This window comes from Corylus avellana, chromosome 7 (assembly GCF_965113065.1).
Source record: "Corylus avellana chromosome 7, dhCorAvel1.hap1.2, whole genome shotgun sequence".
NCBI classification, from domain to species: domain Eukaryota; kingdom Viridiplantae; phylum Streptophyta; class Magnoliopsida; order Fagales; family Betulaceae; genus Corylus; species Corylus avellana.
Genome location: NC_142496.1, coordinates 20,378,908 through 20,399,274, shown reverse-complemented (window position 1 = coordinate 20,399,274; position 20,367 = coordinate 20,378,908). Strand labels below are relative to the sequence as shown.

The following is a 20,367-nucleotide window of genomic DNA, read 5'->3' as shown; positions in this document are numbered from 1 at the left end:
TTTGTCTCTCAATAATAACAACCTTAGTGGTCAAATCCCTTCGGCTATAGGTCATTTAACAAATTTGCAAGGTTTGGACCTTAGTCAAAATCAAATCAATGGTTTCATTCCCCAAAAAATAGGCAATATGAAAAATTTGAGTATGTTGTACCTTCGGAAGAACAACCTCAATGGTCAAATCCCTTCGACCATAGGTCATTTAACTAATTTGGAATATTTGAGCCTCGGTGAAAATCAAATTAATGGTTCCATCCCCATAGAAATAGGGGACTTGATGAGTTTGAGATACTTGTTTCTCGATTATAACAATCTCATTGGTCATATACCCACTCAAATCGGCAACCTTCATTCGCTGGAAACTCTTAATCTTAGTCATAACTTTATCAGTGGAGAAGTACGTGATGAACTTGGGGTTATTGGGGGTCAAATTTACTTGGATCTCAGCTACAATAATTTTACAGGCAACATTCCGGATACTTACACTTCTATTCATAATGTCAACTTGTCATATAATTCTTTGAAAGGGTCCGATTCCTAGATATTTTGATCAAAATCATACATTTTACACACTAATTGGAAACAAGGATTTGTGTGGTGACATCATGGGCTTCCCTGTTTGTCTTCTAGCCAGTAACAAATCAATTGTAACCAAAGTGAAAATTTTTGTTCCCATCACCATTTCCCTTGGATTCTTAGTTCTTGGGGGTTTTCTACTGTCTCAACGCATGGTAAAAAAAACTCAATTTGACTCAAGAGAAGCAAAGAATGGGAACTTGTTCTCGATATGGAATTATGATGGACATATTGCATATGAAGATATCATTGAAGCAACCGAAGATTTTGATATAAAGCATTGTATTGGAATTGGTGGTTATGGTAGCATTTACAAAGCAGAATTACCTTGTGGCAAACACTACAAGCAATATGGTCTTTAGCGACCAAACAAATAGCGGCGACCCAAAAGTCGCCGCTATTGAGGGGTCATTACCGGCGACTTTTTTTAGTTGCCGCTAATGATCCATTAATAGCGGCGACATGTGGGTCGCCGCTAATAGTCGACACTAAAAACCAAAAAAAAATTTATTTAGCAGCAACAACAATAGCGGCGACTATAAGTCGCCGCTATTAAGCATCATTAGCGGCGACTCTGCGGGGTCGCCGCTATTAAACAACAATAGCGGCCACCCTTATCGCCGCTAATAATACACCAAACAGCGGCGACGTTAGGGTCGCCGCTGATGATAGTCAACAGCGGCGACCCTGAACAGTCGCCGCTAATAAGTGGTCATTAGCAGCGACTCTACAGTTGCCGCTATTGACAGAGGAAAAAAGTAATTAAAATTAATTAGCGGCGACCCAAAAGTCGCCGCTATTAATGGGTCAGTAGCGGCGACTAAAAAAGTTGCCGCTATTGACACGGGAAAAAGTAATTTCAATTAATTAGCGGCGACCCAAAAGTTGCCGCTATTAATGGGTCATTAGCGGCGACGTTTTTAGTGGCCGCTAATGACTCCTCAATAGCGGCGACTATAGGAATGGCCGCTATTGACACGGGAAAAAGTAATTTCAATTAATTAGCGGCGACCCAAAAAGTTGCTGCTATTAATGGGTCATTAGCGGCGACGTTTTTAGTGGCCGCTAATGACTCCTCAATAGCGGCGACTATAGGAATGGCCGCTATTGACACGGGAAAAAGTAATTTCAATTAATTAGCGGCGACCCATAAGTTGCCGCTATTAATGGGTCATTAGCGGCGACATTTTTAGTGGCCGCTAATGACCCCTCAATAGCGGGGACTATAGGGATGGCCGCTATTGACACCAGAAAAAAAAAAAATATATATATATATATATATATATATATTGGGGCGATGCTATTGATCCTACATATATAATAGAAAAAATTATTTACCAAAAATTCACCTCGAATCCTCCGATAATATGTCATTATTTCTTTTATATTAATTATTGGTGAATTTTTTCTATTTTTCTATTTTTCTATTCTTATTTTATATAAAAAATCAATATTTATTTTTTTCTTTTAAAGAAAACAAATTCTCCTATTAATTATTATTGAAGTTTTCTATTTCTTATTCTTATTTAAACGTTTGATCGAACAATTGACCGATCTTGGTGAATTAATTCGATTGATCGTGATAGGATCAAATGATTGATCAAACATCCGATCGATCCAGGTGAATTAGTTCAATTGATCGTGATATGATCAAATGATCAATCAAACATCGATCTCATGAATTAGTTCGATTGATCGTGATGGGATCAAATGTTTGATCAAGCATCCAATCGATCCTAGTGAATTAGTTCGATTGATCGTGATAAGAACAAATGATTGATCGAACATCCGATTGATCCTAATGAATTAGTTCGATTGATCGTGATAGGATCAAACATTTGATCGAATCCTCCGATCGATCATAATGAATTAGTTCAATTGATCGTGATAGGATCAAACGATCGATCATAATGAATTAGTTCGATTGATCGTGATAGGATCAAATGTTCGGTCAAACATCTGATTGATCATAATGAATTAGTTCGATTGATCGAGATAGAATCAAATGTCCGATCGATCCTACTGAATTAATTCAATTGATCATGATAGGATCAAATTATCGATTAAACATCCGATCGATCCTATTAAATTAATTATATTGATCGTGATATGATCAAATGATCGATCAAACATCCGATCACTCTTAATGAATTAGTTCGATTGATCGTGATATGATTAAATATTCGATCAAACATCCGATCGATCTTAATGAATTAGTTTGATTGATTGTGATATAATCAACTGATAGATCAAACTGGATACAATTAAAGGTTCAATCGAATACTCAATTGAACTGTAAGCTTTTTACATTATCTTAGTGCCTTAGTTATATTGATTTTATATTCTTTTTGAATTTTGTATTATTTTATAATTAATTATAAGATAAATATCAACTTAATGATCTTTATCATAAAAATTTATTAAACGGAAATTTTTAGTTAATATTATAATAATAATAACATATTACAAGAGAAATTTTTTTAAAAAAAACTCTAAATAAATAAATAAATAAAAATTAAAAAATTGTAGGAGAAAGTCCACATAACCCCCTTAAACTACCACTCAATTGACAATGTCTCCCCTAAACTTTCAATTGTGACAATGTCCCCCCCAAACTACCAAAAATTGTCAATGTTCCCCCCAATGACGAAATTACCTATAGTAAAATATAAACAAAAATACTAAAACTTTTAGAAAAAATCTAAAACTAACAAAAAAAAATCCAAACTTGGCCAATTTTTTTTTTTTAAAAATCAATTTTATAAGAAAAAAATTTTAAAAATTTTGATTTTGATTTTTTTATTTTTATAAATATTGAAAATTTTTGTTTTTTTTTTATTTTATTTTATTCTTGTTCTATAATTTTATTTAAATAAAAATTTACGTTTAAAAAAATAAAATTTTCGCTTAATAAAATGAAATTTTTTGTTTTTTAAAACTAAATTAAAAAATAGTTAAATATTATTTTTAAATTAAAATTTTCGTTTTTAAAAAAAATCAATTTTTTTTTTTAAAAATTTATAGAGATATTTTTGTCTTATTGAGAAATCTATAGGGGCATTTTTGTCTTATTGCTAGCTTTGAGGGGGACATTGTCAATGTTTTGGTAGTTTGGAAGGGACATTGTTACAATTAAAAGTTTGGGGGGGGGGACATTGTCAATTGGGTGGTAGTTTGAGGGGGGTACATGGACTTTACCCAAAATTGTAAGTATAATTTAAAAAAAAAAAATAAAAATAATTGAGCTCATTAGTCGCCGCTAATGAGTGTGCATAAAAAATTGGCGCCAGCTATTTATATTGGCGCGATTTCTTAAATTTTCAGACATGTTTTATTTATTTTTTTCTTTTTTTTTTTTTGGATCAAAATCCCTCATCGATCAGCTCTGTTTTTAGAAAGCTCTGTTTTATTTTCAGCTGTATTTTTCATTTTTCAGACCTCCCCATCAGTACTCTCTCACTCTCTCTCTCTCTCTCTCTCTTTCTCTCTCTCTCTCTCTCTCTCCGGCGAACGTTTCTCTCTCTCCGGCAGCTCTCTTTCCGGCGCACTCAACTCTCTCCGGCAGCTCTCTCTCCGGGGCACTCAATTCTCTCCGGTAGCTCGATCTCTCTCCGGCGTACCTCTCTCCGGTATGAGTTTCTCCTAAATGCTTGCCTCCCGACAACATTCACTTTTTCTTTAGGAGTTTGATCACTACTTTTGTTGCTCTTCAAAAATGATGCAGGTTCATTTGATTCTTATTTTAAATTTCAAAATATTAAAGGACTATACAATGATAATCTGGGATTCATCTGAAAACAGATCGACGATTATTACCAAATATAGTCATCTGAAAATATTTGTTGATTGCAAATATAGTCATCTGAATCCTTTTTCTTTAATGGTAATGAGTGGCTTTGAATCTTGATGCCTTGTGTTGCTTGAGGGTTTGAATTTGGGAATCTTCTTGGTGGGTTTAAGGGTGGAAAAATTTTAGCAACTTTTTGGGTTTGTCTGTGAACAGCTGGGTGGTTTTTGGGGGCAGAAGATTAGAGGGGTTGACCTAATTTAGGTGTCTGGTAGGGGGATTTCTTTTGGGGCTGTGGCCTGTGGGATTAGATTTTGGTCATTATTAGAAAGTGGGTATATGTTAATGGAGTGGTTTTAGGTTTTTGATGGGTTTTGGACTTGGTTTTTGAAGGCATATGCATGGTTCTCTTAAATCTACTGGTAGATTTGGGGCAGTTTTGCTGGAAAATTTAGTGGGATTTTGCAAATTCAAGTGCTGTTTCCTTGTGATTTTTGTTTGTGTAGTTTGTCTGTAGCTGGTTCTTGGTGGGGGTTATTGGGTGTTATTGGTTGGTTTTATTATGTGGGTTTGTCTTAGTTTTACATTCCAAGTTGTGATTTTGATGGAATTTGTAGATTTGAGGTAGATTTCCCTTTTTCAAATGTGGGAATTTTACTACTCGGGAAGGTTGTTGCAAATAAGAACCTCTGCTGTTTGATGGCAAAGTATTCCAATTAGTTGGTTCACCACTCCTGGAAATGCTTCTGAACAGCTTCACATGATCTATTCTTAGCAGTATGCTATAGGACCCGACTTTCCAGTCTGTTGTTCTACTCGAAGTCTACAAAATCAGGATTATTTTCGCAAATTCCTTTATAAAAACTGCTATGCTAAAAAAATATTTGCAATCAGCAAATTCTAGATGACTATATTAAAGGACTAAATTAATAATCGTCGATCTGTATTTGAAAATATTTACTAAATTACTAAAATATTTGCAATCAGCAAATTCCAGATGACTATATTAAAGGACTAAATTTAGTCATCTGAAAACAGATGACTAAATTTCAAAATATTAAAGGACTATACAATGATAATCTGGGATTCATCTTATTTTAAATTTCAAAATATTAAAGGACTATATAAAATATTCTTATTTTGTGTGTCTGTGTTTATTAGTGTTTGATTTTTGTTTCTTGATATTGTTGGTTGTATCTTTGTTGTTCAGTGTTTGCTGGATAGTTTGTAATGTGTTTGGGTGCTAATAAAGTTCCTATTCATTAAAAAAAAAAAAAAATCAATTGACTGAAAGATTATTTTATTGCTAGATAGTTTGTAATGTGTTTTGTACTGCTATCAAGACGACCTCTCCTTAGCCTTTTGGTCAAGCTACTATGAGACCGGATTATATTTTATTCATTTTTCATTTATTTCTAATATTGTTTTAGGTGTTTGTAAGGATCCCCACCGGCCCCCTCCTATTTCAGTTTTATTTCTATTAATAGTACTATAGTTGTTAAATTATATTATCATAGTTCAGCTTTGTGTTAAATTATTATATGATTACTGTACAAAATAATCATGACTATATATCGAGGCAAAAGAACTCTGTACATGTTTATCGCTTTATACCTTTCTTTCTTTTTTCTTTTTAATTTTTAAGTTAATTACTTTATCCCTTTCATTAATTAATTAAATATACTGGTTGCTTTGTCACTAAATTAATCCTTTGCTACAGAATAAGTCCAAACACTTTTTCTAACTTGTACATGTGTTGCATTGATTTGCCTGTTGTTCAAGCTGAAACAATATATCAACTTAGGTTAATTAATATTGAAAGGAGGATTTGAATTTATGAACAACTTAATTTGAATTTATCACCATTCTTGGCTTCAATTTCAAAAAAAATAGGTTTGATTAAGATCCATTCTCTTTATATTAGTATTGAAACAAACGAGGCTTTTGGATTTGGATGGGGGTGATGTGACATTCAATGATATCAGTAAGCATTTAAAGCAAATGACTTTAATGAGACAAAGCATAATTATCAGAAATTCCGTATGGATTAGGTGGATATATTTATAGAATAAAAGTTTGAGCAAAATGGATGAAAAGGTAGATTATAAAAAGGTCAAAAAAAAAAAAATTAAAATTTAAAACATGTAAACGTGTATGGTGATCAACGCCACAAAGATGTCAGTTTCATTGCAGAAACTAACATCTTTTTTAAGCCTCAATGAAGACAGAGGTAAAATTTATAGAATGAAACCATTTGTAATTATAAAATTACAAATATCCGTTTTATATGGGCTTTGTCCTTTAATATCAAACCATTCCATAAACTGCAAATTATATATATGTCACGCATGAAAGAAGATGACATCTTTTACAACTACAAATAAAAGATGTCAGTTTCTTGCACAAGATGACATCCAATGATTTAATGTCATAACCCTTATGTATCTTAGATGTTGGTAAATAGTTCCAAGTTGAATAGTTTCATATTATAGAGGTAACGTTTATCTTCTCTAAACACGCTTGTGATTAAATGTAGGGAAAGAGTAACTTGTGATAGTGACATTGAGATGGATAAGAGTTGGATGCAAGAACCTATTCGATGTTCAGATCGATATCTAAAAGGACTTGAAGAATTCTTTACAATGGCGCGTCCATGTGTGGATGTAAATGGTATTATGAGGTGTCCATGTCGTGATTGTGCAAATCGATATTTTCATCATATTGAATTGGTGGAGAGTCACTTGTATCTACATGGAATTGATCGCACATACACTCGATGGATATTTCATGGGGAAGAAGATCCGTGTAATATAAATGTGACTGCCAACTTACACACTAATACAAATGCGAGGATAGAGGAGGTTGATGAGATCCAAGAATTGTTAGGCGATGTTCAAATGGGGACATTTTTGGAAGCCAACATAGGTGAATCCTCTACTAGTCGGGGTCCAACAACTGACAATCACGAACATAGAACTGGTTTTGGTCGATTATGGGAAGATGGCATGGGTGAACTTTATCCAGGCTGTGATAAATTTACAAAAGTAGCTTTTATTTTGAAGATGCTTAATATAAAGACGATTTGCAACATAAGTAACAAGGCATTCGATATGATTATTAAGTTGATAAAGGAGGCCCTTCCTGATGGAGAGACTTTGCCATGCTCCTACCGAGTAGCAAAGCGATATTGCCGGGACTTGAGTTTTGGTTATGAGTCTATACATGCATGCCAGAATGATTGTGTGCTTTTTTGGAAGGAACATGCTGATAAAGTACAATGCCCAACATGCAACACTTCAAGATGGAGTTGTGTTAAGCGTAGCGGCAAGAAAATTCCTCAAAAGGTCTTGCGGTATTTCCCAATAAAACCGAGGTTGCAACGATTGTTCATGTCGAAAGATATGGCCAAAAATATGAGGTGGCACAAAGATGAACGAAAAGATGACGGCAACACTCTAGGACACCCAGCCGATGGTCTTGCATGGAAAGAGTTTGATAAAGAACATGAATGGTTTGCTCGTGATTCCCGCAACGTGCGACTTGGTTTGGCAAGTGATGGTTTCAACCCATTTGGTAATATGGCATATGGCCAGTAGTATTAATGCCGTACAATTTACCTCCATGGAGGTGTATGAAAGATCCAAATATGATATTGTCCTTAATTATCCCTGGTCGCACTGCACCTGGAAACGACATTGATGTGTATTTGCGGCCTTTGGTTGATGATTTGCATGAATTATGGAATGAAGGTGTAACCACTTACGATTCTTTGACTAAAGAGACATTTCAGTTGCATGCAGCGTTACTATGGACCATAAACGATTTTCCTGCGTATGGAAACTTGTCTGGTTATTCTACGAAGGGAAAACTGGCATGTCCGGTATGTAACAAGGATACAATGTCTTATAGGTTGAAGTATGGGTCTAAAGAGTGTTACATGTGTCATCGTAGGTGGCTTCCTCAAGACCATGTGTGGCGACAAGAAAGAGAATTGTTCGATGGTACAGAGGAGCATAGATTGGAACCTGAAGAACTGTCCAGAGATCAACTGTTGCAACAACTAATACATGTTGAACATGTGCAGTTTGGGAAACATATTGGGAACAAGAGAAAGCATCGCACAAGTGGTGGTGATATAAATGTGTCGAATTGGAGGAAGAAAAGTATTTTCTTTAAGTTGCCTTATTGGTCAACATTGAAATTACGACACAATTTAGATGTCATGCACATTGAGAAGAACATATGTGATAGTATCTTGGGTACATTGATGAATATTCCTGGGAAGACAAAGGACACAGCCAACGCACGAAGAGATTTACGTGAGATGGGTATACGTAAAGAATTGCACTTGCAGACAAATGGTGCAACCACCAAGATGCCAGTTGTGGTGTACACTTTGACAAGAGATGAGAAGAACCAGTTATGTGAGTGGCTGAAATGTGTAAAATTTCCTGATGGGTATGCGTCTAACATTGGTCGATGTGTGAACAAGCTTCCTGGCAGGATATCGGGAATGAAAAGCCATGATTGTCATGTTTTCTTACAGCGCTTACTTCCTGTTGCGATCCGTGGAAAATTAACGCCTGAAATAGAAAAAACATTGATTGAGATGAGTAATTTTTTTACGCAGTTGTGTGCACGGACATTAAAAGTAGATATCTTGAAGCAAATGAAGGTCGACATTGTTGTGATTCTATGCAAGATGGAACAAATATTTCCACCAGCATTTTTTGATGTTATGGTCCATCTAGCGGTTCACTTACCTCGAGAGGCTGAGCTTGGGGGACCGGTACAAAACCGTTGGATGTATCCAATGGAAAGGACACTTGGTAAACATAAGAGGAAGGTGCGAAACAAAGCGCGACCAGAGGCTTCAATTGCTGAGGCTTATTTAGTTGATGAGTGTTTGACGTTTTGCTCCATGTATCTTCGTGGGATTGAGACAAGATGGAGCCGTGAAGAGCGAAATGCTGACGGCTGTATGGAAGAAACGGAACAAGGCCTCGATGTGTTCTTTCAGCGAGTTCAACCATTGGGTGCGGCAAAATATATGACACTTGATGAGAACATTTTTGCGAGGGCTCGATGGTATGTACTTAGCAATTGTAAGGAAACAGCTTCATACTTGCAGTAAGTGTATAATTGTGGGTTCCTTATCCGATTCTCTTTTGTTTAATCATGACACTAGATGATTACTAACGACATACACTTTTCTACGCAGTGAACACTATCAGATGATCGAACGGGAAGGTGGCCATGACATTGAGAAGAAGCATGAGGCCACATTTGAGCGCTGGTTTCGAGATAATATATACAGTGGTGGGCGTAATGCAGAAAATGTCCCAGAACAATTATATCATCTTTCACTCGGGCCTGATCGTCAAGTTAGATCGTATAGAGGTTGCATTGTGAATGGGGTTAGGTTCCACACAAAAGAATGTGCAGAAACTCGTACTACCCAGAGTAGTGGTATTGTTGTGAAAGGTGGGTACAACACGTCAGACGATGAGTACTATGGTGAGTTGAAGAGCATTTTTGAGTTATGTTACCCTGGCCAAAATCGGGTGTATCTGTTTGAGTGCGATTGGTGGGACACTGGGAGTAATACGCGGGGAATAAGAAAGGAACAAGGTTTTACAATTGTGAATACCTCTCGTAAATGGTATGAGTCCGACCCGTTCATATTAGCATGCCAAGCTGCGCAAGTGTTTTACTTGAGTGATCCTAAATTGGGTGGCAGTTGGAAAGTAGCACAGACGCTGACCAATAGAAACACATACTATAATCCAACAATGGTAGGGGAAGATAATGAGAATGGTGACCAAGGAACCAACAATGAGGTATACCAGGAAAATGAATGTGTTGGGGGTAATATTGCAATTGTTGAAAACTCTACTATGTTACGTAGAGATGATTCGACAATACCTATTGACGAATTATATGTGCAACTTGATGCAAGCATGTTCATTGACGATAACCCTTCGATTGAGGAGCACAATACTAACTCTGATAGTGAAGAAGAGTTAAGTAGCAACTATGACACAGAATCTGAGCACACAGAGAACTCTGAACACGAACAGTCATCCTCAAGCAACAATGATACAGACTATGATACAGAATGATCAAGTTGGAATTGGATTAACAAATTGTATGATGTGTTGCTACTCATATTTTATTTTTAGTTTTTATTTTTCTACATATTGACCACTTATGTGCAATTAACTAAATTAAGTGTATGAATAATTTTTTTTGTCCAAACCATATAGCATGCAATATTATGGTTATATGACTGATCCACATTTATTTTGTGTTGTTTGCAGATCTATCAGAACAACTACAAATGGTGATAGGGCAAAGCCAAGGGCGTGGCCGAGTCCAAGGTCGTGGTCAACTCCGAGGTCAAGGCCGAGGCCTGTGTCATGTTGAGGATCGTGATAGGCCGACTCTTGTTGATGTTGATGATGATATGGACATGCTATCACCGGTGACCCTCGATTCGGCGGAGGGCCATAGCCATTCTTCCCATGAGCGGTCTAATGACATACCCTCATCGGGAGTTGCACCCACTGCAAGCTGTAAGTGAATATAAAATCTTTTTCCTATTAGTTTGTTGCATACACTGTGCGAACTTCTTTTCCAGATACAACTAACTACGTTTTCATATGTTGATTAATAGCTAGCACGTCTGTTAGACGGCCAAGGGGTCAGAACAAGAATTCCAAGGTTAATGATATGATAGATAAAGATGGTCCGCTCAATTTGGAATTCAATGATGAGTATGTCGTACCTGTGGGCGACAATTCCGGGGCGTGGTCGAGGATAATTTCTAAGATTGTCCTTGATCATTGCGACCTCCATTATCAGAGTTGGACCATGGTCCCAGATGAAATGGTGAAAAGATTGGAAGAACGAGTGAAGGTATAAATCTCATTGTGTATGTGTATTATGTCACTTGCTACAAATAATGTGACAAACTTTTGACCATTGTTTTCGTAATTACTATGTCTCAGGGTAAGTTTGTTTTGGATCCGGAGCTACAGAAGCACAAGGATGCCTTAAAGCATCAACTAGGTAAGGCCTATAATAGGAAACGCTCCGCATTGCACCTCAAGAACTACCAAATTTATTTCAAAAATGTGGATAGCGATGATTTAGTAGCAGTGGCCAATGCTCAAGCTGAGGCGAGGGCCAATGTTCCAACTAGTATTTCTCCGGAACAATGGCCTGCTATATGTGATTCATTCGAAGTTGATATATGGAAGGTAAACACATCTTATTCAAATAGATAGTCAATTATTATTTCTAAGATTTGTATTCAGCTATAAAAAATGAAACTAATATGTTTTTTGATTGAATTTTTGTAGAAAAAATCTGAGCGAAATAAGAAAAACAGAGCAAAGATGGAAACAAATCATACCGCTGGCAGCACGACGTTCGTCAATATCATTCACAAGAAGGTAAGAATATATAGTGTTAGGCTTTTATAGTAATGTTCTTCAGTGTAACAGTTAATTATGTGTATTATGTGCAGGCAAAGAAAACTAATGCCGCACCCAATCCGATAGAAATATACAAGGACACGCACACTAACAAGGATGGGATATTTGTGAGTGAGTACGCTGAGAGTAAATATGTAAGTGAATGAAATGGGTACTCATGATGAATATGTCTAATGAACTTGCATGGCTTATTTAGTTGAGGTTTATATGGATTGTGCAGAATGAAAAGGAATCAATAGCAGCAAACTCCGACAACACTAATGCCAGCCAAGAAGACATTTTCTTAAAGGTGCTAGGTGGACACCGCTCAGGACATGTCAGAGGAAAAAGTTGTGGTGCCAAACCTACCAAGTCAAATTCCTCATGCAACCAACAAAACCATGATGAATGCTTGGCTAAACAGCTAGAAACCGAAGAGAAACTAGCTGCTATGGAGGCATCATTTCAGGCCGAAATTAGGGAGTCAAAAGCATCACAAATTGCTATGGAGGCAACATTTCAGGCCGAAATTAAGGAGTCAAAAGCATCACAAGCTGCTATGGAGGCAGCATTTCAGGCCCAAATTAAGGAGTCAAAAGCATCTCAAGCTGCTATGCAAGCACAAATGGAAATGCTGCTAAAACATATAGGAGGGTAAAAGAATCTTGCCTATAACTTTTTTATTTTTTTATTTCACACACATATCAAGTAATTGTTAGAAAGATCATTGATTATGATATGAATTCTTTTATTCCTAGGATTGGAGGGAGCTCTTATGGATCTCAAGCAAGCGGAAGCAACATTTGAAAGAGTTTTTGTTGTATTTAGTTTAAGACTTTGTTTTAATATTATTAAGATTTGTATTATAGGGTAAGAACTTTAAATAGTTTGAATGTTTAAGAACTTGGAGGGTGCTTTAGTTGTACTTTGTTGAAGAAGTTTTAAAATTACAAAGATTATAACAAATTTGGTTTGTGTTAGAAGGTAAGAACTTCAAACAGTTTTTTTGTTTAAGAACTTTGAGTTAGTGAACCTCTCTTGACATGTTTATCAAGTTGAGTAAACAATGCAAGAGAGTAATATTATATAACAATATTTCATTTTTAAGTGTATACAGGATGACATGAGTGGAAGATGTGCAAGGAGTTGTGGCGCTAAAGGACTCAAATAACAATGGGTAAGATATTTCAATCCCATTGTCATTCACTTGTTGGTGGGAAGTTAATTCCATTTAATACAAGTATATAAGACTATTTTCTTTTTTTAGTGTATGTAGAATGGCTGGAGAGAAAGATAGGCAAGAAATTGTTGCACTAAAGGACTCAATTGATGGTAAGTTATTTCAAACCTATTGTCACTCACTTGTTGGTGGAAGTACTGTGAAATGTAGCGAGCGGGAGGCTTGCATGGAGTTATAAGGATGAGTAGAATGTGAATTGGAGTGTTTGGTTTTTGATTATATTTGTTTGTTGGTTTGCGTTTGTGACCTCATTAATCATATAAGCTTATGTTTCTGTTTGATTGTGGTAATTAAGGCCGACGATCTTTTTTTGTCTTACGTTATTTGTTTCAGGAAAAAAGAATTGCTTTTAGTCTTAGTTAATTCTTTTTTTAGTTTGTTCATATGAATGTTTGTTTCAGATCAGTGAGCTATACCCAGTTTGTAGTTAGATCTAACAACTAGTTTGACACCCCAAGAAGGTCTCATTTGGATGGTTTTTTTTTTAATTTTTGTCTGTTTTCTGGTGAATTTTATTTTCAACATTTGTTTGTTCCACCGTTATGTGAGTTGCTCTTCTTTTTATAAGAATTTGCAAGCATGTAAATAGCAAATACTAGAAGCATTTGAATAAAAGATAGTGTTATTCCTTTGCTTGATGAGATGAAGTCCTTTATTATTTTTTGGACATAGTTTGTGCTCATAGGTGAGGACTCAAACCCTTCAATATATGTAAGGTTTGTTGCTCTTAGGGTCCACAATTCAAAGGCAAGCCTTGGATTGGGTGGTTTAGTTTGATTGACTTGGCATGAGTTTACTTTTGATTATAACCTTATTGTCCGGACGTCCCCAACATGTCATTATTTTGTGTTGTTGTTTCCCTCTTTTCACTTTTTGTTTCATGATAAGAAGTGAATCCTTGAATCCACTTGTCCTTCCATATGCAATGCTTGCACCAACTTGTTTTAATGGTTTAGCTATTATTCCTTTGCTTGATGAGATGAAGTCCTTTATTATTTTTTGGACATAGTTTGTGCTCATAGGTGAAGACTCAAACCCTTCAATATATGTAAGGTTTGTTGCTCTTAGGGTCCACAATTCAAAGGCAAGCCTTGGATTGGGTGGTTTAGTTTGATTGACTTGGCATGAGTTTACTTTTGATTATAACCTTATTGTCCGGACGTCCCCAACATGTCATTATTTTGTGTTGTTGTTTCCCTCTTTCACTTTTTGTTTCATGATAAGAAGTGAATCCTTGAATCCACTTGTCCTTCCATATGCAATGCTTGCACCAACTTGTTTTAATGGTTTACCTATTATTCCTTTGCTTGATGAGATGAAGTCCTTTATTATTTTTTGGACATAGTTTGTGCTCATAGGTGAAGACTCAAACCCTTCAATATATGTAAGGTTTGTTGCTCTTAGGGTCCACAATTCAAAGGCAAGCCTTGGATTGGGTGGTTTAGTTTGATTGACTTGGCATGAGTTTACTTTTGATTATAACCTTATTGTCCGGACGTCCCCAACATGTCATTATTTTGTGTTGTTGTTTCCCTCTTTTCATTTTTTGTTTCATGATAAGAAGTGAATCCTTGAATCCACTTGTCTTTCCATATGCAATGCTTGCACCAACTTGTTTTAATGGTTTACCTATTATTCCTTTGCTTGATGAGATGAAGTCCTTTATTATTTTTTGGACATAGTTTGTGCTCATAGGTGAAGACTCAAACCCTTCAATATATGTAAGGTTTGTTGCTCTTAGGGTCCACAATTCAAAGGCAAGCCTTGGATTGGGTGGTTTAGTTTGATTGACTTGGCATGAGTTTACTTTTGATTATAACCTTATTGTCCGGACGTCCCCAACATGTCATTATTTTGTGTTGTTGTGTCCCTCTTTCACTTTTTGTTTCATGATAAGAAGTGAATCCTTGAATCCACTTGTCCTTCCATATGCAATGCTTGCACCAACTTGTTTTAATGGTTTACCTATTATTCCTTTGCTTGATGAGATGAAGTCCTTTATTATTTTTTGGACATAGTTTGTGCTCATAGGTGAGGACTCAAACCCTTCAATATATGTAAGGTTTGTTGCTCTTAGGGTCCACAATTCAAAGGCAAGCCTTGGATTGGGTGGTTTAGTTTGATTGACTTGGCATGAGTTTACTTTTGATTATAACCTTATTGTCCGGACGTCCCCAACATGTCATTATTTTGTGTTGTTGTTTCCCTCTTTCACTTTTTGTTTCATGATAAGAAGTGAATCCTTGAATCCACTTGTCCTTCCATATGCAATGCTTGCACCAACTTGTTTTAATGGTTTACCTATTATTCCTTTGCTTGATGAGATGAAGTCCTTTATTATTTTTTGGACATAGTTTGTGCTCATAGGTGAGGACTCAAACCCTTCAATATATGTAAGGTTTGTTGCTCTTAGGGTCCACAATTCAAAGGCAAGCCTTGGATTGGGTGGTTTAGTTTGATTGACTTGGCATGAGTTTACTTTTGATTATAACCTTATTGTCCGGACGTCCCCAACATGTCATTATTTTGTGTTGTTGTTTCCCTCTTTTCACTTTTTGTTTCATGATAAGAAGTGAATCCTTGAATCCACTTGTCCTTCCATATGCAATGCTTGCACCAACTTGTTTTAATGGTTTACCTATTATTCCTTTGCTTGATGAGATGAAGTCCTTTATTATTTTTTGGACATAGTTTGTGCTCATAGGTGAGGACTCAAACCCTTCAATATATGTAAGGTTTGTTGCTCTTAGGGTCCACAATTCAAAGGCAAGCCTTGGATTGGGTGGTTTAGTTTGATTGACTTGGCATGAGTTTACTTTTGATTATAACCTTATTGTCCGGACGTCCCCAACACGTCATTATTTTGTGTTGTTGTTTCCCTCTTTTCATTTTTTGTTTCATGATAAGAAGTGAATCCTTGAATCCACTTGTCCTTCCATATGCAATGCTTGCACCAACTTGTTTTAATGGTTTAGCTATTATTCCTTTGCTTGATGAGATGAAGTCTTTTATTATTTTTTGGACATAGTTTGTGCTCATAGGTGAAGACTCAAACCCTTCAATATATGTAAGGTTTGTTGCTCTTAGGGTCCACAATTCAAAGGCAAGCCTTGGATTGGGTGGTTTAGTTTGATTGACTTGGCATGAGTTTACTTTTGATTATAACCTTATTGTCCGGACGTCCCCAACATGTCATTATTTTGTGTTGTTGTTTCCCTCTTTCACTTTTTGTTTCATGATAAGAAGTGAATCCTTGAATCCACTTGTCCTTCCATATGCAATGCTTGCACCAACTTGTTTTAATGGTTTACCTATTATTCCTTTGCTTGATGAGATGAAGTCCTTTATTATTTTTTGGACATAGTTTGTGCTCATAGGTGAAGACTCAAACCCTTCAATATATGTAAGGTTTGTTGCTCTTAGGGTCCACAATTCAAAGGCAAGCCTTGGATTGGGTGGTTTAGTTTGATTGACTTGGCATGAGTTTACTTTTGATTATAACCTTATTGTCCGGACGTCCCCAACATGTCATTATTTTGTGTTGTTGTTTCCCTCTTTTCACTTTTTGTTTCATGATAAGAAGTGAATCCTTGAATCCACTTGTCCTTCCATATGCAATGCTTGCACCAACTTGTTTTAATGGTTTACCTATTATTCCTTTGCTTGATGAGATGAAGTCCTTTATTATTTTTTGGACATAGTTTGTGGTCATAGGTGAGGACTCAAACCCTTCAATATATGTAAGGTTTGTTGCTCTTAGGGTCCACAATTCAAAGGCAAGCCTTGGATTGGGTGGTTTAGTTTGATTGACTTGGCATGAGTTTACTTTTGATTATAACTTTATTGTCCGGACGTCCCCAACACGTCATTATTTTGTGTTGTTGTTTCCCTCTTTTCACTTTTTTGTTTCATGATAAGAAGTGAATCCTTGAATCCACTTGTCCTTTCATATATATGCAATGCTTGCACCAATTAACTTTAGTTATCTCGAGCGATTTGACTATAAATAGGCTTGATGTAATTCTCATAACTGTTATATAATAACATCTATTATAAGCAGGTCCTTTTTTTTTCTTTTTTTTTTTTTTTTTTTAAATATCATTAGCGTCGACCTCAATGTCGCCGCTAATGATTTTTTTATTTTTTTACGATTATCAATAGCGGCGACCTAGATGTCGCCGCTACTGACTATCAATAGTGGCGACCTACCAGGTCGCCGCTATTGATACTAAGTAGCGGCGACATCTAGGTTGCCGCTATTGATAGTCAGTAGAGGCGACATCTAGGTCGCCGCTATTGATAGTCAATAGCAGCGACCTATAACGTCGCCGCTATTGATTATCAATAGCAGCGACCTAGAAGGTGGCCGCTATTGATAGTCAATAGCAGCCACCCAGATGGTCGCCGCTATTGACCATCATCAGCGGCGACACTCGGCCCATTTCAAGCTTTTTTTGCGGCAACAAAAAAAGTCATTAGCGGCGACCCGAAATGTTGCCGCTATTGATCATCAGTGGCGGATTAATACCAGCAACTGAATAGCGGCCAAGTGTCGCCGCTATTGATCAATAGCGGCGACGTTTTGCTCATTAGCGGCGACTTTGGGTCGCCGCTAATGAGCAAATTTCTTGTAGTGAAAGTGGTTGCCTTGAAGAAACTTCATCGTATGGAGGCTGAGAACCCAACTTTTGATATGAGTTTCAGGAACGAGGTAAAAGTGTTAATAGAAATTCGTCATCGAAACATTATAAAACTTCATGGGTTTTGTTTACATAATCGATCGATGTTTTTGGTTTACGAGTACATGGAAAGAGGAAGCCTATTTTGTGTCCTGAGCAATGGTGTTGAAGCTATGGAATTGGATTGGAGCAAGAGGGTGAACATCATCAAAGGTACTGCACATGCCATATCTTACATGCATCATGAATGCATTCCAACAATTGTTCATCGAGATATAACAAGCAACAATATTTTATTGAACTCAAAACTAGAGGCTTTTGTCTCTGACTTTGGCACAGCTAAACTCCTTGATCCGAATTCTTCCAATCAAACGTTAGTTGCCGGCACTTATGGTTATGTTGCTCCAGGTGAATTCTTCTTTTTCTTAGTATAAGTTATATCTATATTTGTTTATTTTTTCCACTGTTGCCTATTATTCTAAAAGGTAGAACTAGCCATGTAGAACAAATGTCTTTCCCAATATTTGCTCTAGTAGGGTTACCTTGCCAATATGCCAAAAAAAAAAAAAAAAAGGGAAAGAAAGGTTTACACATTTAATTATGATAATTTGTATTTTTCTTCTTTTTACATGTAGAGTTGGCCTATACCATGAAAGTAACTGAAAAATGCGACGTTTATAGCTTTGGAGTGGTGGCATTGGAAATATTAATGGGAAGACACCCAATGGAACTCCTTACTTCATTATCATCATCGTCTTCTCAAAATGTGATGTTACATGCAATATTAGACCAACGTTTGCCTCCTCCAAATCATCTAATTTCACAAGATATTTTTCTTGTCGCTACAATAGCATTTGCGTGCCTACAGACCAACCCAAAGTCTCGGCCTACAATGAAATCTGTGTCCCAAGAATTTCTTTCTCGGAAGAAGCCAATAACCAAGCCTTTACATGCACTTTCACTATGGCAGCTAAAGAACCAGAAAATGTATATGGTTGGATCAAGGGATGAAACTCAATTATAAAGCGCCCGTTACTAGGTGGAGTATCATAAGTATCATATTGTTTGATGAAGTTGTATGAATTAAAAAAAAAAAAAAAATGTTGTGCATGTATGAGAATTATAATGCCATAAAAATTATATAACTTTATTGGTTGTTCCCATTTACTAAATTTGCTTATTTAAAAGTGACTTCAACTAGAACTCGCAACATACACTTACAACGGCCTCATTCTTCAAATCAAATTCTTCTATGTTCTCACTTTCAAAATTAAGAACATTAATTTCCAAAATCTTTATCATGAAGCTGTATACAAGTGGCACGAGGACTTATCAACTCAGTTTTTTATTTTTTTATTTTTATTTTTATTATTATTTTTTTAATTTTTAATTTTTAAATTTTGTTGACACGAGAAGGAACTATTGAATACCCCATATAATTTTTATGAATTGTTCATTCAATTTATTTGGAATAAGCCGCATATTGCTCAGACCAAGAAATAGAGCTCGGCTTATTTATATATATAAAATATAGTTGAAGCCGCCAGTATAAAACCGAAATAATTAGTTATAGTAGGAACGAAGGAATTCATAAAAGTTGGAGTACGAGTTATTACACGACCATGCACCTGATCGTTGACAATCGGCTTGGCTTTGGTTTATAAGCTATGCATGATTTTGGTTTACGAGTTTATGAAAAGGAAAAGATTATTTTGTGTCCTAAACAATGATGTTGAAGCTATTGAATTGGATTGGAGCAAGAGCATGCCTATACTTTATCTTATATGAATCATGAATGCATTTCAACAATTATTCATTGAGATATTACAAGCAATAATATTTTATTGAATTCTAAACTAAAGGCTTTTTGTATCTGACTTTTGGCACAATTAAGATCCTTGATCCTGATTTCTCTAATCAAATGTTAGTTATCGGCACTTATGGTTATGTTGCTCCAGGCGAACTGTTCTTTTTTTTTTTTTTTTTTTTCCGTATAATTTATATCTTTATTTATTTGTTTTTTGTTTTTAAATCCATCGATCTATTATTCAAGAAGGTACAATTGGCCATGTACGTGATCCAAATGGCTGGCACACTCATGCTAGTTGGGATATATACCTCGATGTTTATTTCTTGAATTGAATTATGTATGGTAGCAAATTATCTAATTTCAGTATGGATTTTTTTTGGAACCGTAAGGCTTGATGAACTTCTCATATTGATTTTTTAAAAAAAATAAAAAATATACAAAAATAAACAAAAATATATATTTTAATAGTTTTTAAATTTTATTTTCATTGTGCGTAGAGCTAGCTTATACCATAACAGTTACTGAAAAATGCAATGTTTATAGCTTTGGAGTTGTGGCAATGAAAATATTAATAAGGCATCCAATATGAAACTCCTAACATCATTATCATCATCATTTTCTGAAAACGTGATGTTGCATGAAATGAAAAAAAAAAAAAAAAAAAAAAAAAAAAAAAAAAAAAACTCAATTATCAAATGCTTCACTCAAAAAAAAAAAAGAAAAAAAAAGAAGCTTGTTACTTGTATCATATTATTTGAATAACTTATATGAATAAAAGTTGTTGTGTATGATAATTATAA

General features: G+C 35.7%; 3 protein-coding genes and 1 long non-coding RNA gene across 4 annotated transcripts; all 4 read left to right on the top strand.

Moving 5' to 3' along the window:
- The first annotated feature begins 6,927 nt into the window (after positions 1-6,927).
- Positions 6,928-7,956, top strand: LOC148584645 (uncharacterized). Its single transcript, XM_088518554.1, has one exon. It carries the CDS (start codon positions 6,928-6,930, stop codon positions 7,954-7,956), a length of 1,029 nt encoding a protein of 342 aa, XP_088374680.1.
- Positions 7,957-8,567: 611 nt separating this feature from the next.
- Positions 8,568-9,494, top strand: LOC148584644 (uncharacterized). The gene has a single exon (XM_088518197.1). It carries the CDS (start codon positions 8,583-8,585, stop codon positions 9,492-9,494), a length of 912 nt encoding a protein of 303 aa, XP_088374323.1. The 5' UTR covers positions 8,568-8,582.
- A 2,705-nt stretch (positions 9,495-12,199) lies between these two features.
- LOC148584643 (uncharacterized) lies at positions 12,200-13,299 on the top strand. The gene is made up of 3 exons (XR_015912824.1): positions 12,200-12,492; positions 12,597-13,015; positions 13,106-13,299. It is a non-coding gene; the product is annotated as an uncharacterized LOC148584643 (long non-coding RNA).
- Positions 13,300-17,867: 4,568 nt separating this feature from the next.
- LOC132185120 (MDIS1-interacting receptor like kinase 2-like) lies at positions 17,868-18,781 on the top strand. The gene is made up of 2 exons (XM_059598933.2): positions 17,868-18,165; positions 18,393-18,781. The coding sequence occupies exons 1-2, from the start codon at positions 17,883-17,885 to the stop codon at positions 18,779-18,781; spliced, it is 672 nt and encodes a 223-aa protein (XP_059454916.2). The 5' UTR covers positions 17,868-17,882.
- Positions 18,782-20,367: the final 1,586 nt, after the last annotated feature.

What these genes read in the sequence shown, in the direction of transcription:
- LOC148584645 (XM_088518554.1), top strand. Translation starts at nt 6,928, where the DNA reads ATGGATAAGAGTTGGATGCAAGAACCTATTCGATGTTCAGATCGATAT.
- LOC148584644 (XM_088518197.1), top strand. Translation starts at nt 8,583, where the DNA reads ATGCACATTGAGAAGAACATATGTGATAGTATCTTGGGTACATTGATG.
- LOC132185120 (XM_059598933.2), top strand. Translation starts at nt 17,883, where the DNA reads ATGGAAAGAGGAAGCCTATTTTGTGTCCTGAGCAATGGTGTTGAAGCT. An exon ending in TTATGGTTATGTTGCTCCAG is followed by an intron (nt 18,166 to 18,392) that starts GTGAATTCTTCT and finishes TTTTACATGTAG; the next exon opens with AGTTGGCCTATACCATGAAA.